At 59.7% G+C, this 16439-nt stretch overlaps 1 protein-coding gene across 1 annotated transcript in view; it reads right to left on the reverse strand.

Annotated features, from left to right (window-relative positions):
- Positions 1–1268: 1268 nt before the first annotated feature.
- Positions 1269–16439, reverse strand: part of SMARCA4 (SWI/SNF related, matrix associated, actin dependent regulator of chromatin, subfamily a, member 4) — an 84198-nt gene continuing 69027 nt past the window's right edge. The window contains 5 exon segments of the mRNA XM_046684952.1: positions 1269–1765; positions 2583–2725; positions 2877–3009; positions 3685–3786; positions 4096–4204. Of these exon segments, the coding sequence (XP_046540908.1) occupies positions 1733–1765; positions 2583–2725; positions 2877–3009; positions 3685–3786; positions 4096–4204 (520 nt within the window). The 3' untranslated portion in view covers positions 1269–1732.

Raw genomic sequence — 16439 nt, forward strand, 5'->3', positions numbered from 1 at the left:
GCCCGAGGGAGCCCAGGGCCACATGCCGGGGCCTTGGACACACGGATTGGAACACAGGCTCTTAGCCATCAGCGGCTGACCCCGAGGCCAGGCCGACCCAGGGGCGATTCGCAGAGGAAGCCAGATCAAAATAAAGACGGGAAACAGAAGATGCTTCAAATAAAGGAACGACCCTCCACAGCTAATCAAACCAGAATCAACTCTTTACTATTTAAAAAATAAATCAAGGCAAGAAGGGAAACCGAAACCCAGAGATGGGGCACAGTCACCATCAGTTGCCTGCCGTGGGGCAGACAGACCGACCGTCAGTCTGGCAATTACCAAACCAGCAAACCAACCCAGCAGCAGCACGGGTCCCTGTGGGGATTGGAGGTCAGGGCTGCTACAATCTGTTCCTTAAAATGTCCATTTATTTTTCTTTTTTGAGGAAGATTAGCCCTGTGCTAACTGCTGCCAATCCCCCTCTTCTTGCTGAGAAATACTGGCCCTGAGCTAACATCCGTGCCCATCTTCCTCTACTTTATATGTGGGACGCCCACCACAGCATGGCTTGCCAAGCAGTGCCATGTCCCCACTCAGGATCTGAACCAGCGAATGCTGGGCCACCAAAGTGGAACATGTGCACTTAACCACTGTGCCACCGGGCCAGCCCCATAAAATGTCCAGTTTTTGAACAAAAAAGCTGTAAGACATCAAAGGAAAGTGCGACTTATGCTGAGGAAAAACATAGTCAATTGGACCCTCTGAGGGGGTCCAGATGTTGGACCTTAGAGCCACCATCATAAACGTGTTTACAGAACTCAAGGTGACTGTCTCTGAAGAATTAAAGGCAAGCATGACAACAACAACTCAGGAACAGAAGACCCTAATGAAGAGCCAAAAATTACAGAAAACAACCCAAAGGAAGTTCTGGACTTGGAAGCCCTGCCCCCCGGGGCCACCACACTGCCCTGGGCTTCCCACGTCACGGCCCTGACCGCTGTGTGTGGCACCTCCTGTCTCCGTGCCCATCTCCCCACCCCGCCTTGGCTGCGGGCAAGAAGGGGGCCCAGCTGCTCGTGCCCCGTGTGACAGGGTCAGGGGACAAACGGAGAACGGCAGCAGCCCTAGGAGGGCCAAGAGCCGGAGCTTGTGGTCTGACGGTCCCTCCCTTTGCCTGGGCCTCAGTGCCCTCCGTGTGACAGGAGGACCGGCCCCCACGGGGCTCCGGGGTCCCGAACCGCCACGGCACAGGAAGCCAGGAATGAATCCACCAGAAGGCGAGGCTGTGAGTTTTGCTGTCGGTTTAATTTATTACTGTTTGACATCCAGTGACATTGACATAGCCCGCCGGGCCTGTGGCGCCCGGGCCCCGGCGAGTGTGACCTGTCCAAAAAAATACAGTACGAGGAGTGGACGGCTATAGACATGCATCCACGGCTTCAACTACAGTGACCCCAAACTGCGGCCGCATCAGCACTGCCAGGGAAGGACAAGGAAAACAGGCGTCGCGTGGGCCCCGCACGGTTCTGTCTCTCGTTCAAACACTTAATGCGTGACACGCGCGAGCAAGGCCGGGACAGGGCCGGACACAAACAGTCCTAGTCTTCTCTGCCGTATAAATATGGAAGATTTGTGTTTATACACTTTACCCCGGGCGGAAACTACCTCTGCTGCTACCCGTTACTGCTACTGGCTATGCCGCCTCGGCCCCGGAGCGACGGGCTCGCGGTCGAGACTGGAATGTCGGCGCTCAGTCTTCCTCGCTGCCACTTCCTGAGCGGTCCTGGAGGGGCGACAGGAGGGGAGCGGTGAGCCGGCTCTCCGTGGGTCTGTTAACTGAAACCCTGACGTGGGCAGAACCGCCTGCCCGGGTGTAAGTGAGCACACGGGCCGGAGCCGGGGGGCCTTGCCCTCAGCCCCTGCAGCCAGGGCCACACCCCAGTGTCACTCAGCTCCTGAGGACGGGTCCCTGGGCCTCCCTGCTCCCTGCTGTGTGTCTGTCCCTGTGCCCCTGACCTGCGGCTGCAAAACCTCCTTGGTCACTCCTGACCACGGAAGATCCTTGCTCCTCCAGATGAACATTCTATTGTTTTTATTTTTATCATCTTTTTTGGGCGAGGAAGAGTGGCCCTGAGCTAAGATCTGTGCCCACCTTCCTCTATCGTGTGTGTGGTACGCCGCCACAGCGTGGCCTGATGCGCCACATGTAAGGTCCACATCCGGGATCCAAACCTAAAAACCCCGGGCCACTGAAGAGGCGCACACTTCACGGCTATGCCACCAGGCTGGCCCAGGGGGTCATGGGATTTGTTGACGCCACCTTGATAAACACCCAGCCCTCTGGGCCTCAGCACGGCAGCCCTGGCATCCTGGGCTGCTGCAGGGGGAGCAGGGTGGGAGGCCCGTCCTGTCCCTAGACGCCCGCCAGCGCTAGGGGCACTGGCTCGAGGGACACGCGGACTTGGTTTTAAGCCACAAGCCATGTGATGCTGAGCCTCAGTTTCCCCATCTGTGGAGCGGGGCAGTCAGAGCATCTCTCCTCCAATGAGCCAGACCTCTCCCGGCCCCCTGCTGCCCCCGCCCGGGACTCGGGGCCTCACCTCCTCCTGCTCCTCCTCACTGTCGTCATCGCTCACCACCGGCTTGGCCCGGGACCCTCGGCTCGGCCGCCGCCGGGCCCCCTTCAGCCGGTCCTGCGCCTTCTCCTTCCGGCCGAGCTTGATCTTCACCTTGACCGAGCGGGCTGCAGGGGGAGAGAGAAAGAAGGCAGGCGTGAGCTCGGGAGAGCGCGGGGGACGATGGGGCGGTGCGGCCACGGGTCCCCTCCAGCGGGCGTGCGCCCCGGCCTCCTGAGCCGCCCCAGCCCGAGCCCCTGGCCCGGCCCCGGGACTCACACTCGGACTCGGAGCCTTCCTCCTCGCCCTCCTCCTCCTCCTCACTCTCCTCGCCTTCGCTGTCATCCTCCTTCTCGATTTTCTGCCGCACGCTGGTGAACACGGACTGCAGGACGATGGAGTCTTCATAGATCTGGGCGAGACACGGGGCTTGAGTGGGCCGCGGCTCCAGGGGGACTGCCCGCCCTGCCCAGCCCAGCCTGGAAAGCCTGTGTGGGGCGGGGGTCCCAGACCAAAGGTCAGGTGTGTGCATTAGGAACAGCCGTAGGTTCCTCCCTCCCTTTGAAGAATCACAGGGAGCATCCAGTTTTAAAGGCTCTGACAAGGTCTGCAGTAACATCATAAACGCATGTCCCTTGTTTCAGCCAGCAGCCCCCCAAACTATGGCCGTATAATTTCCTTCCCAGGAGGCACCTGTCCCAGACACACTCGGGAAAACTTCGCTAAGTTGAGGTTGCGGGTGTGTATGTGTTAACTCCATCAGAAGGCACATGGCCATGCAACTCCTTTCCAGGGCATCCCGAGGGAATTCACAGTAAAATTCCCACAGATATGCCGATGCTCACAGGGTCCTCCTGGGGCAGAGGACGTGAATGGGGCCGAGCCTCCTGCCTCTCATTTGCTTGTCGTGTTTCTGGTTTCTGTCAGTGAGGACACACACTTTTGTAACTGCTAAGATACTCCCAGTTGTTGGGATTTGTAAGAAATCAGTCAATTCAAAAGGGAGCCAGGGTTTGGGTTGGTTTGGGGCGCAGCCGTGAGGGTGGCGAAGGCTGGGAGTGGGGCCCTGGCCCAGGCGCCTCCTTACCAGGGAGCCCTCCAGGTTGAAGGTCTGCGCGTTCTGGCAGAGCAGCATGACGTCCTTCTCCAGGTCGTTGAGGCTGCGGTACTTGTGGTTGCGGATGCGTTCCTGCGGGCGTGGGAGGAGTGGCCTCAGCTCGGGACCCGCCTCGGGCCTGGGGACCCTGGGACAGGAGGCCCTCCGCCTCACGAGGTCACAGCCGGGGCTCGGGGACCTCCGTGCAGACTCGGAGGCCCAGGCGCCCTGAACACAAGAGGCGCAGGACGAGGCCTGGGCTGTGCGTGACCTCGAAGGAGCCCCAGATGCCGGCCACCCACTGACACATCCCTGGGACCCTCGAGGCCACGAGGAACCCCAAGATCCCACAACCGGGGCCCCGCCAAGGGCCCCCCCCACGCCGGCATGGCCCTGCGGTACCTTTATCTTCTTGAAGTCCACGGGCTTGCGGATGAGCTCGTAGTACTCGGGCAGCTCCTTGCGGGATGGCAGCTGGATGAAGACCTCGCTGAGCTGGCGTCCACTGCTACTGCAGGGGGACACTGCATGTCACCTGCGGAGCCCCCGCCTGGGCCCCCCGCCCCCGTTGTTTGAGGGCAGAGAGGGCAAGAAATTCAAAGCAGACCCAGGAGTTATTTCCTGAACACGTACTGTCCCATGCATTCTGGAACCTTCCTGAGAGGCAGCCGTGCGCACAGAGGCCCAGGATGCATCTGAGCCAGGCTCTGCGCTCCCCTGCCCGCCACCCAGGCCCTGGAGGAAGGTCGCATGCTGCACGCAGCCAGCCAGGGGCTCAAAAGAGGTGGCACCACAGCCATCTGTTCAGGACGTCAACAGCGGGCCATGTCGGGAGCAGTCGGCACTGGGGCTCAGACACCAGTTTGCACAAGCACGTGGCGTCTCTTGCGGGCAACACTCAGGAGCAGCGAACTTCCGAGAATTGGGCAAAAACTGCGGGAGAAAGATGTCTCCCAGCAGGACGCTGATGAAGGACCAACGCTGCTTTCTAGGTCTTTCCACAGGGAAAGCACCTGTTCTGCACAGGAGCAGAAGAGAGACGCAACCGCCCTCCCTTTTGTGGGCACCTGTGCGCTCGGCCACCAGGTCGCACCACCTGAGCCTGGCTGTGCCAGGGTCAGGAGCTCAGAGGCCTCGTCCCTCCTGGGCCTGCCCGAGGGAGGGAGCAGGGCTTCACAAGCCAAAAGCAGCAGCCTCAGTTTCTCTTTCTGCTCCGTCAGCCTGACGGAGCCTGGTGACCTCAATGGCTGTCTTGCTCTGCGGGTCCCCATTCACCCAGCCCCGCATGCTCTGGCCACGGTGGCCACGGCTTGACCTATGGATGGCTGGCGCAGCCCAGCGCCCATCCCGGCTCTGTATCCAGGATGCACCACTCCCGCCTTGTTTACGGTCCCCGAGGGCGGCAGTGACAACACGCTGCCAGCCGGGCTTGTGCTGGACGCCCCGATTTCACAAAGCTCCGCTGGGACCGCCTCCTGGAGGCAGCAGCGCAGGCGGTGTCTGCTTGCTGGCGTTTCTGCGCATCCCGAGGCCGGGCTGGATCCGGTCCCGGCTCCCGATCTGCCTCGGCCAACCTGACACAGCCTCTCAAACTCTGTTACTCCAATTGTTGCGATGAGGAAACTGAGGCTCCCCTCAGGGCTCTGCCGCCCCGTCCTTCCAGGCTGCCTCTTCCGCCACATCTTGCCACCTGGGGGACCCGAGCGGTTACAGACAAGGGAGGGCCTGCCCCCTTGAGGCCACCACTCCCGCCCCCTCCCCTCCCCAGGGCACAGGCTTCCTTTCGCTCCTGAACAAGCTGGTGGGTGGTTTGGCCACAGACAACTGGAATTTGCTGCATTGGTTCCAGAAGCGGACGTGGTGGCTGCTCCACTTGGGAGAAGCAGACGTGGGGGGACGGGAAAGACGTCAGCCCCCTCCGCTCCGGGGTCTCCATGCCTCCGGCTCAGGCAGGGCCTGGGCCACAGCCCGCCCGCTCCTCACAGCCTGCCCTCCCCGGGAACCTTCTAGGCATAGAGCTCTCGGCTCTCATCCAACGGCAGTCACCCCACTTTCCCGCGGCGCCGGCGGCACTCATTTCACCCCGAGCCAGGACACACCCCCGCAAAGGTGACGCGACAGCAGCTCCCTTAGGACTGCAATGCACTCAGACGTTTCTGCTCTATTCCCACCAGAAAGGCCAGCTGTGACCCACTCACCTCACTTCACAGCACGCTCGCGGGCACAGACCCCCAGCTGGTAAAGCCCTGGCCACGGTGCCAGGCCAGGCTTGCCCGCTGTGTGCCCCATGCTCAACCACACGAGCGGCCGGGCCTCGGGGTGCGGGGGGCCCTTACAACAAAACCCCCTCTCCAACAAAGAGGTTGTTGGAGAGAGTGAAGCACAGGGGACAGCAGGCCCCTCTTCTAGGCCTCTGGGGGACTCGCGTTCTGGAGGGAGGGGGTCCTGCGCCCTGCCCAACGGCCCTTCCCAGTGACACGAGCCCCGTGCGGACGGCCTGGAGCTGGGTGTGTGGAGGAGGCCAGGGTGCCAGGACGCAGGGCTTGAAAACTCTCCCCGGAGACAGTGAAAACCCCTTGGGAAGCCACTGCTTTTAGGTGCCAAAGTCTTCAGATGTCGTTTTTTTGTTTGTTCATTTCTTTTTGTGAGGAAGACGGGCCCTGAGCTGACATGTGTGCCCATCTTTCTCTACTTTGGCTGTGGGTCACTGCCACAGCACGGCTGGTGAGCAGTCTGTGGTCTGCACCTGGGATCTGAACCTGTGAACCCCGGGCCACTGAAATAGAACGTGCAAACCTAACCATTCAGCCACCAGGCCTGCCCCCAGATGTCATTTTTAATCCTGGGAAGTGCCCTGGAGAGGTTCCCCACGCACACCAGGGGCGGCTGTGACCAAGAGCCGCCCAGGCCTGCTTGCCAGACCCTCACGCCCGGGATTGGAGGTGCAGACACCACTGCCCCCCACCTCACTGGGAAGAAAACCCTAGTCCTCCCGCTGGCTGCCCGGTCCTCCACCCTCTGCATCCCTCTCTCCACTCCTCAGCCTCCTCAGGGACCGGGACACCGCTCCCCAGAAGCCCCAGCTTCCGGCCACAACGAGCACAAGTGCCACCTCTCCCCGAGGTCCCTGAGACCCGCCCGCCTGCGCCCCCCTCATACAGAGGACACTCGAGCAGTCAGACAGGGGCGCAGGTGTGGGACAGGGGCGCAGGCTTCCACGCCTGGCGCCCGCGCCTCCCAGGAGCACTGGCCTCTGGCACCTGGCAGGCTTGGCGTCTCGAACTTGACCTCATGGGTCCCTGCCGGCGGAGCTCCCAGGCCTGGCCGCCCCTCAGTGCAGTCTGTGAGATCTGCCCGTGAGCGTGTGGAGCAGCAGCACAGGGTCCGAGGCTGCCTCACGCCTGGCTGTGGATACTATAAGCGAGTGGCTGCGGACACTCGTGTCCAAGTGGGGGCCTCGTGTCTCCTTTGGGAAGACACTTGAGGGTGGAGTGCTGGTCACCTCGGGGGACACTCCGCTCACTCCTGGGTGGTGGCGAGCCTTCCTCGTCCCGGCTTTCCGCAGCTGCCCTGCTGCTGTGGCTCCCCCTCGATGGGGCCGCCCTGCACCCCGGGTGTGACCTAGGACCTCCGTGTGGTTTGAATCCCCATTTCCTTGGTGAGCGGTGACACTGGACGCCCTCTCCCAGGCAAGCTGGTCGTCTGACAGCCCCCTCCGGCAGCGCCTGCTCCGTCGTACTCCCCCTGGAGCGCTCCGTCGGACCCGTTTATTGCCAACACCTTCTCCAGTCTGTGGTGTCTTTTTCCTCTCTGCACGGTGTCTTCTGACGAATGGATTTTAGCTGTTCGTGGTTTTTTTTTGTGAAGAAGATGGTCCCTGAGCCAACCTCTGTGCCAATCTTCCTCTAATTTGTATGTGGGATGCCGCCACAGCATGGCTGACAAGCCATGTGCAGCTCGGTGCCCGAGATCCCAACCCACGAATCCCGGACGAAGCGGAGTGCTTAACCGCTATGCCACGGGGTGTCAGTGTTTCCTTTCATACTTGGTGCTTTTCTTGTCCTGTTAGAGAAATCTTTGCCTACCCAAGGTCACAGCGGTCTTCCGCTCTCTTCTAGAAGCTTTGACGTTTTAACCTTTTTACATTACCAGATAGCAGCTGGTTACCTTGCTTAGATTTTGCCCATAGCAGCTGCACCGCCACATCCTTCGTGTCTGTCTGTCTTCCCCCTCAGAACATGAGCCAGATGCCAGAGACGCTGCCTAGTTTATTCGCCGCTCCGTCTTGGGCATCGGGAACAAAGCCTGCTGGACAGCGGTGCTTAATAACCACCTGCCAACTGAAGGCAAACTAGCTCAGGGTGCAAGTCGTGGGGTCACGGAGCACGGCTTGAACCCGGTCTCACCAAGGTTGCCTCTGGCCAAGGGTGCTTCGTCGCCCCCACCCCGAGTGGCACCACCTGGGCCAGAAGACTCTGGCAGTGACTCCGAGGAGCCCGCTGCCCAGAGCGCCCCGCGTGCCTGCAGCACCTCCTGTCTTGGGACACCTGCTGTGGAGAAGCCGACGGGGCAGGGTGGCTTGGACTCCATCTGCGAGCCCTGGTCTCGTCCGGTGGCCCGGCAGGGGTGAGGACGGGAGTGCAGGAGCCAGGAAGGATCCTGAGCTGTCAGGATGAGCCCAGGAGCCCAGTTCAACACGAGGGGAGTGCCCGCCTGGCCTCACGCCTCCAGCCCGGCTGCCCAGGGCTGGGCAACAGCAGCAACACGACGAGGATGACGATGAGGACGCCATTCTCCCGCGTCTCCACGTGAGCCCCCAGGGCAGGCCCTTCCCTCAGCCTCCTGCACCACCCTGTCCCCACCACCACCAGGGGCCAGGGCACATGGGGCGGCTCAGAGTGACCGAGGCCTTGCCTGGAACCTTACTTCTGCCCCCAACTAGCCTGGCGGTAATTTCTCACGGAAGGAGCTTTGTGGCAGTAGCCTAGCCCCGTGGGCGGGGGCGCGCAGTGGGGGGTTTGTCTAGTCTTAGAAGCCCTTCTCCTTGGGGCCCGGGGACCCTGCTGGGGACCCTTATCATTCACCCGCCCCAAGGGCGCTTGCCTCTCTCTGGCAGGGCGCCCTCCCCCGTGCCAGCCCGGGGTTCTGGTGGGGCCGCCCAGCATCGAGCCCCCACCTCTCCCCAGGACTTGGGCGGGACCAGGCACAGCCTTGAGCCCACCTGGCCGCAGTGACTGGTCCAGGCAAGGGCCTGGGACACAAGCGAGCCAATCAGAGCCCTTCCCTGGGACTTTCCCAGGCGCTGCGATCATAGAGCTGCTCCCCTCTTGGGTGTGAGGCCTCGAGGATGGGGTCCAGAGCTGGTCTTTGGTAAGTCCTCCTCGTGCCCCCGACCAAGGAGTCCCCATTCTGCCCACGGGGCCTAGAACTAGGTTCCCGACATGCACAGCCCCCAATCCAAACGGACGTGTCTCTTCAATTAGATTACCGGGTTTGTCCTTAAAGCAAAAGCACGACACGCAGAGGAGGAGCAGAAAGAAGCAGGAGGGCCTGAGAGCGCCCTGCACAGGACAGAACAGCTCTCAGTACCTAAGGGACCAGCCATCCACAGCCCTCTGTAAACAGAGGGAGAACCAGAGAGGTTCTGAGAGCTGCCTACAGACACACAGCAAACGCGAGGCAGGCAAGACTCGAGCACAGGTCCCCGAGGCCCCCGCCTTTCCCACTCGCTGCTCCCAATGCAGGTGAGCCAGCTTTTTCTTGAACAGCCACTGTAAATGTTGTTGGCTTTGTGGGTCACACCACGTCTGTCACGTCTACTCAATGGTGATATTGTTTCACAAAAGCAGCCACAGGCGATATGTAGGCAATGGGCCTTAGCTGTGTTCCAATGAAACTTCATTTATGAACAACGAAATCTGAATTTCACAATCTCGCGTCATGAAATCATCTTTAATTTTCTCAAAATCATCTGAAAAAAACATTCTTAATTCCCAGGCTGTACATACAGGCGGTGGGCCAGATTTGGTTTGCTGACCCCCGGTGTGAACCCTAAAAACCACAGAAAGGGCGTGTGTATGGGGCAGTGGTAACCTGCTGTCTGGGGCCCTCAATTCCTAATCCTCTGACCAGGGCAGACATTGCAAACGGATCACAGCACCAGCCCTTGAGCCCCAACAGCCTCAGGCAGGCAGAAGCAATCAAGTGAAGATGGCACTCCAGATGGACCCTACTTGCAGAGCATGGAAGTGGTCTCCACCTGCCTGGAAAGGCTTCCTCTTCGTCCCTCAGCCCTGCTCTCCTGCCCAGAGTCCAGTTCAAACCATCTTCCAATGAGATCTCTCAAGGACACTGGTTAGTCCCGGGGCCATCATCCCTTTTAACTCCCTGCCCGTGAATTGGGACAGCAAATGTCCTAGATAGAAGCAGCTCGAGATTTCAAAACTGCCTTAGCAGAACATTGATCTGAAATGGAACCTCAGAAGGTCCTGCAGACAGCTGAAAATCAAAGAACGAAACACGTCCAAAAGGTTCTTTATGAGCACAAAATGATTTCCAAGGTGCAATTTTTTGACACATTACAAAGTCAGGCTGTCTCGAGGGTTAGAAAACTGCGAAATCTGGGGAAGATCCACTCACTTAGAAATGCACAGAGCCTCCACTCGCCAGGCGTCGCCCCTAAAATGCCAGTCAGAGTGTGGGATTTATGACTGTGAGGTACAGAAAAAATTCGGACTCACGGGCGACTGAAAGAAAACGACATCCACCAATGAAGCCGCCAACGACACGCCTGTGGCCGTCAGCCCTGTGCTCTCAGCGCTCTTCTGGCAAAGGAGCAGAGTGGGGACGCCTCACTGTGGGGTCACTGTGGGGTCAGCATGCCAAGGAGCCAGACGGGCTGGGGGTTACGATGCTGACTTAAGTTTCTAACGAGCCCATGACACATCTCAGAGCGTGTTTCTCAACACTGTTCAACAAGGAAACCCAAATCTCATTCTTCAGAGAGCGTGACATCCCCTCAACCTAGGAGACCACTTAGCCTGAAACCCTCCTTTTGGGGGTGAGACCCTGAGCTTTGGAGAAGGGAGAGGCCCGGCCCAGGGTCACATGGCAAGCAACAGAAGTGAGGTCACAACCCAGGCATGCTCCCAGCTGTGGCAGCTACTCCCCGCACGCCTGCTGGCTTCTCCAAGACCCGGAACGCCCCGAGGCTGGCGGTGCAGCCTGCTCTGCTGCAGCAGGCGCTCAGGACACATGGGCTGTGGTGACCAGCACAAAGAACAGTGCCCGTGAGCCGCTCACGGCACTGCGAAGACCATTTCTGAGGACCAGGGAGAAGGGCGCTGGGCCTGCTGGTCTACCCGGAGGAACGGGTCGGGGGTGTCCGGGGGTTGGCGAGCTGGCCACCCCCTCCGCATCTGCCAAGGCCACACACCCACTCTCTGCCTTCCCTCCTGCTAATTGTTAACCTCAGTTAACTTACACCTGACTTATTATTTAACTCTTAACTGATTTCCAACTGGTTTCACCTCACAAGTCCGACGTTTCTCAATTCACCTTTCTATTCTTTTATGTATCTCTTGGCTTAATTTTACGTATCTTTTGTTATTTCTCATTTATTCAACCTTGGTTTTGGACCTCTTTCCCCATCCTTTTCCTCTTTCTTGTCTTTTATTTTTAAGCCGTTTTGACTTTTGCGTTTCATGCCTCCTGTCTGAGCTGCTGTCTTCTCTTTTCGTGAACATTCCTTTACTGCTTTCCCTGTGTGCAGAGGAACAGGCGCTTGCTGAAATGCACGGCACGCTCTAGAAGGATCTCTCCCAGCCTCCGAGGGAGGCAGAGGGCAGAGTGTCAGGCATGACCCGCTCACCCAATCGGCTCGTCCCCAAGTACAGGTATCCGTTCCAGAGGCATTTTAAGGTTTCATGGACTCCTGGTGTTAAGACCCTTCTAGCCCAGCGGCCCTGCTGTCCTTGGCGTGATCCATCTCTGCTGTGGTGATCGATCCCCAGCAGGGAGGGCAGCCTGGGGGTGGAACCGGAAGGATGACAAACAGGCAGGAGAAGCTGCTTCCAGCAAATTCTGCAGCAGGCTCAGAACCTCAGCCCGGCTCGAGAGCTGCCTGGGCCAATCCTCCCTTGGCCTCGAGCCCCACTGGGCCCTCCGCCCCTGGCATCCATGTTCAGGCCAGCCCGGGCTCGGTGACAGGGACCAGCACACTCACCAGGGCATCTCACCTCGTTGTCCTTGGGCCAAAGCGGGGCCCGGGCAAAGAGTGTGACCCCAGACCTGAATCTGCAGGCGGAGGGCCTTTCTCCTTCCGGAGTGGGCTCCGCACCCAGGGCCACCGGCCTCAAGGCTGGGAAGCGAGGCCTCCCCGGCCCTCAGGAAGGGGCTCCCAGACCTGCCCCCGCCCTGCCCTCCCCTCCTGCAGGAGGAGCCGGGAGCCACTGGAGCCCTTGCGGGGACCTCTACTGCACAAGGCTTGAGGCCGCCGACCTTCCCTGAGGCCGCTACATTGCCCCAGTTTTTCCTGAAAATCAAGGTACAACCTTTCAACCCTGAAGAGCCAAGTGCTTCTGATTTTACCAGGAGTGCGGGGCTCCCGCAGGGCACAGGGACGGTGCTGCCACCACAGGGCTGGCCATGCCCTCTGTCAGCCACAGAGGATGCTGGGAGGTCTCTGGGCTGCATACCTGGCCCACGTTCTCTCATTTGGGGGCTCCTCACCCCACGTAGGGCCTTCCACCTCTGTGCTGCAGAGATGCGCGTGGAATCCAGATCTCTCTGACACTCAAGGCCCTTAGCCGCTAGAGAGTCAGCGCCTCCCGGCAGGGGAAGGAGGGCCTCGAGGGGCGGCCTGCACACACCACCACCTTTCTGAGCATCTCCTGAGAACACAGACGCTGTCTTCCGGGACCTGGGCGCCGTGGGGCTCAGGCGGCTGGCGCAGACACACCCCCACTGCCAGATGCGGTCCGCACGGCAGCCACAACCTGCCCCCGGGGCTGAGAAGCGCCGAGCTCTCCACCCCGGCCTTGTGAGCAGCCTGGGGGTCCCAGGAGGTCCTGAGGCGCCCTCTTCCTGCAGATGCACTCCTCTGAGAGCTTCCCAGAGGCGCCAAGGGGCGTGCCCTGGAGCATACTTGCCGACTGGCATCTGGACACAGTGCCCCAGTGCCTGGGTCACCAGCCACCACCCCCTAAAGGATCCAGGGACGAAGACACCAACTGGTGGCACGCAGCCCTGTGACAAGTTCCCAGCCTGACCCAGGAGCCTGTGCCCAACGGGTCTACAAGTGTGGATCTGAAAGTCAAAATCTCTACTTCCAACTTAACTTCTGGTTCCAGTTTCAACTCTGGCTGTTGCCCCACGGGTTTCTCGAGGCAATCTGAGATTTCTAACCATCCAGGAGAAGGTGCCCAGAGGCCCAGAGAGCAGGCTCGTTCCCCCTTGCCCATGACCCTGTTCGGCTGCCTGGGGTCCCGGGCCGGCTGTGCACTGGGTCTGCAGGCCTCCGCGCATGCTGTTCCCTCTGCCTGTGCTCATGCGCACTCTTCCTGGAGGCCAGGCCAGACCCCAGGGCTGCCTGTGCCAGCACCTGTCGGTGGCCCGGTATCGGGGTCCCACAGCAGGAAGTGCATTCTCACAGAGGCGACAAAGGCGGAAGACCCAACTCTGGGGGGGGCGCCACTGCCAGGGCACATGGGGCCCTGGGGAGATGGGCGAGGCAGCCCTGAATCTGAACCCACAGGAAGGGAGCGAAGCTTCCTCGTCAGGACATCACGGGTACGTGCCGGAGGATGGAAACACGAAGGCAACATACACAGGAGCCCTGGTATCTCGACACAACATGGCGGGAAGGAGGTGGAGGTATCTTGAAACGCGCAATCAAAAGCAACATTTGGAGTGGGGCCCGGGGAGGGAAGAGGGACAGGACAGCAGAGCCGGGCAGAGGCCTGCAAGCCCTCTCCCCAGGGCCACGGGGGCGTGCACAGCAGCACCACGCCCCCTGCTCGGCCCCCCTCCGAATCCAAGCGATGCCCCCGGCCTGTGATTATTCCTGGGCAGGCAGGAAGAACCGGCTGCAACAATTCATTCTTCCTCGGGAGCCACCGTGAACTCAAATACAGAGTCCAGAGAACTATGGGGTTCTGGAACGATGGCATTTTTTTTTTTTTAGATCCAAATGTCTCATTTCCTCTTCTGGAAAGGAGCCACTGGAAGTGTGAGACAAGCAAGGGCACGTCCGCTCCCTCCAATTTGATTCCACTCCGGTTCCCTTTGGGGGAACGGTGGCCAGTTCCTCAGAAGCTTCCAGGGGTGTCATACAGAATTTAAACTGGCCCAGACGGAGGCCTGGCCTCTGGCCTTGGCTCCTGGGAGCTGATCTCACAGCCCCTGGAACGTCCTGCCTGACGCCCAGGCGCCTGTTTACCTGGAGGCCTTGCGCCCAGACAAAGACTGCGATTCAGGGCAGGGGCACTGGGCCCCGTGGGGTCAGCGCAGCCCACAGAGGGGCTGGAGACCAGGTGGGCCACGTGGGCACTCAGGCGCGTCCACATGACCAAGTTCCAGTAAGAACTCCGGACGCCAAGGCTGCCCTGCCTGGCGATGCTCTGTGCGGCTGTCTCACCACGCTGCCAGAGAGCCAGCACCGCGTGCGACCCCGTGGGAGAGGACGGCGAGCTGTGAGCGGAGCCCTCCTGGATGCTGCCCCGCGCCTCTGCCCTCGGCTGACTTTAACCTGTCTCCTTCCGCTGTAATAAACCACAATCGTGAGAAGAACAGCTTCCAGAGAGTTCTGAGAATCCTTCGAGAGAATTACTGAGCCTGAGGGTGGTCTTGGGCCGCAGAGACCCCTGAACTCTGCGGTCGGCGTCAGAAGTCAGAGTGGTGTAGGGACTCGCCTAATGTCACACACTTGTTTTCCTCGTGGTTTCAAGTTTTGTTTGCTAACGTCAAACTGCCCATGAAACAGGTCAACCTTGTGTCCAAACATCATCTTTGAAAGTGTCTGCCATGAGGGAACTGTTCACCCAGGACAGTGCGACTGTTGTCCTGAGTTTCTGTCCTCTGATCTCTTCCTGGGCGACCAGCGGCAAAGCTGGGAGCGAGGGCCGCGCCAGCCTAGGACCCGAGGCTGCTCAGAGCCGGACGTGGGCGCTTCCTCCGACAGTCTACTTGCCGGCCCACCTGCCCTCCTCCACCGCCCCTCCCAGCCTGAGGAAGGGCTCAGCCGGCCACGCCGGCCACGCCAGGAGGACGTGCGGCTGAATGGAACCACGCATCCAACCCTCCATCGAGGTGTCACCCCGTGGCTGTGACCCCGGCAGGGGTGCGCTCCTCAAACGGGGTCTCAGCATCCTGCAACAGAACAGTCTCCACAAGAAGTCATGGACTCCTCGGACATTTGTTGTCTGGTTTACAACCCGGTACTGCATAGGCTGGAAGAACGGTCGCTGGCAGCAGCTAGGGGAGCCGTTCTCTCTTTTGTCACATGACATATAGCTAAATATGCTCAGAAGGCCTTTTCAGTAAGTTGTAGGATGACTGAGAAGTGGACTGACACTTGTCATCTTTTTTAGTGGGAAAATATTCAAGGCCTTATCAACAAGTTCCTGATGCTGTTTCCAAGTGTCTTTTTTTTGTTTGTTTTTTTGGTGAGGAAGATTGGCCCTGAGCTAACATCCATTGCCAACCTTCCTCTTTCTTTTTCTTCCCCAAAGCCCCACTTCATAGTTGTATATCCCAGGTGTAAGTACTTCTAGTTCTTCTATGTGGGGCGCCGCCACAGCATGGCTTGATGAATGGTACATAGCTCTGTGCCCAGGATCCAAACTGACAAACCCCAGGCCGCTGAAGTGGAGCACGCAAAGCTAACGACTGCCACCCGGCTGGTCCCATGTCTGCTGTTCTTTAACCACGGTGTAACGTCATACAGGAAAGTGCACATATCTTCAGTGTACACCTCGCCGAATGTTTTCAGGCACACACCCAGATCCACAGATGGAATATTCCCAGCATCCCCTCCCTCATGCCCCTTCCCTGCCATCCCCCGTCTCGAGGGAACCACTGCTGGATGCCCATCACTGTGGGTCAGCCTCCAAACTCCCTATAACTGGAAGCACACAGTAGGGACTCATTAGTGCCTGGCTTCTTTCATTCAACAAGAGCCTGCAGATTCTTCCATGGGGCAGTAGCGTGTCTGTTTCCGTGGCTGTGAGAACTCTGCCATCTGATTAGGCCACCACGGACCCATCCTCCGGGGGTGGACACGGGGCTGCTCCGTCTGGGGCCGTCATGGCCGCGGCTGCAGTGAACCTGCGTGTCCCCGTCTTTGGCGGATGTGGGCGCTCGGCTCTCTCGGGTTTGCAGCTGGGACTGGAGCTGCGGGGTCAGAAGCTTCTCTGTCTGGAGGGCTTCAGGGGAGACCGCCAAGAGCTCCCGGAGGCAGCGTGAGGCCCAGCGGCTCCGGCCCTGCCGACACGCAGAGGAACCTTGGCCATCCTGGCGGGCATCGAGGGCACCTCGTCCTCATTTCACAGCGCATCTCCTGATGCTCTGACGTTGACGGAGTGATCCCGAGCTCCGTCTCACGCGCTGACTGGCCATCGGTACATCACCTGGGAGCTGTCTGCTCACGCCTTTTGCCCATTTGAAAGCCGGGCTGTCTTCTCCCAGCCTGCGGCAGTCTTCAGGCTCTTCATGACGGTGTCCTTTGATGAACACATGTCCTTAATTTT

This window comes from Equus quagga, chromosome 14 (assembly GCF_021613505.1).
Source record: "Equus quagga isolate Etosha38 chromosome 14, UCLA_HA_Equagga_1.0, whole genome shotgun sequence".
Lineage (NCBI taxonomy): Eukaryota > Metazoa > Chordata > Mammalia > Perissodactyla > Equidae > Equus > Equus quagga.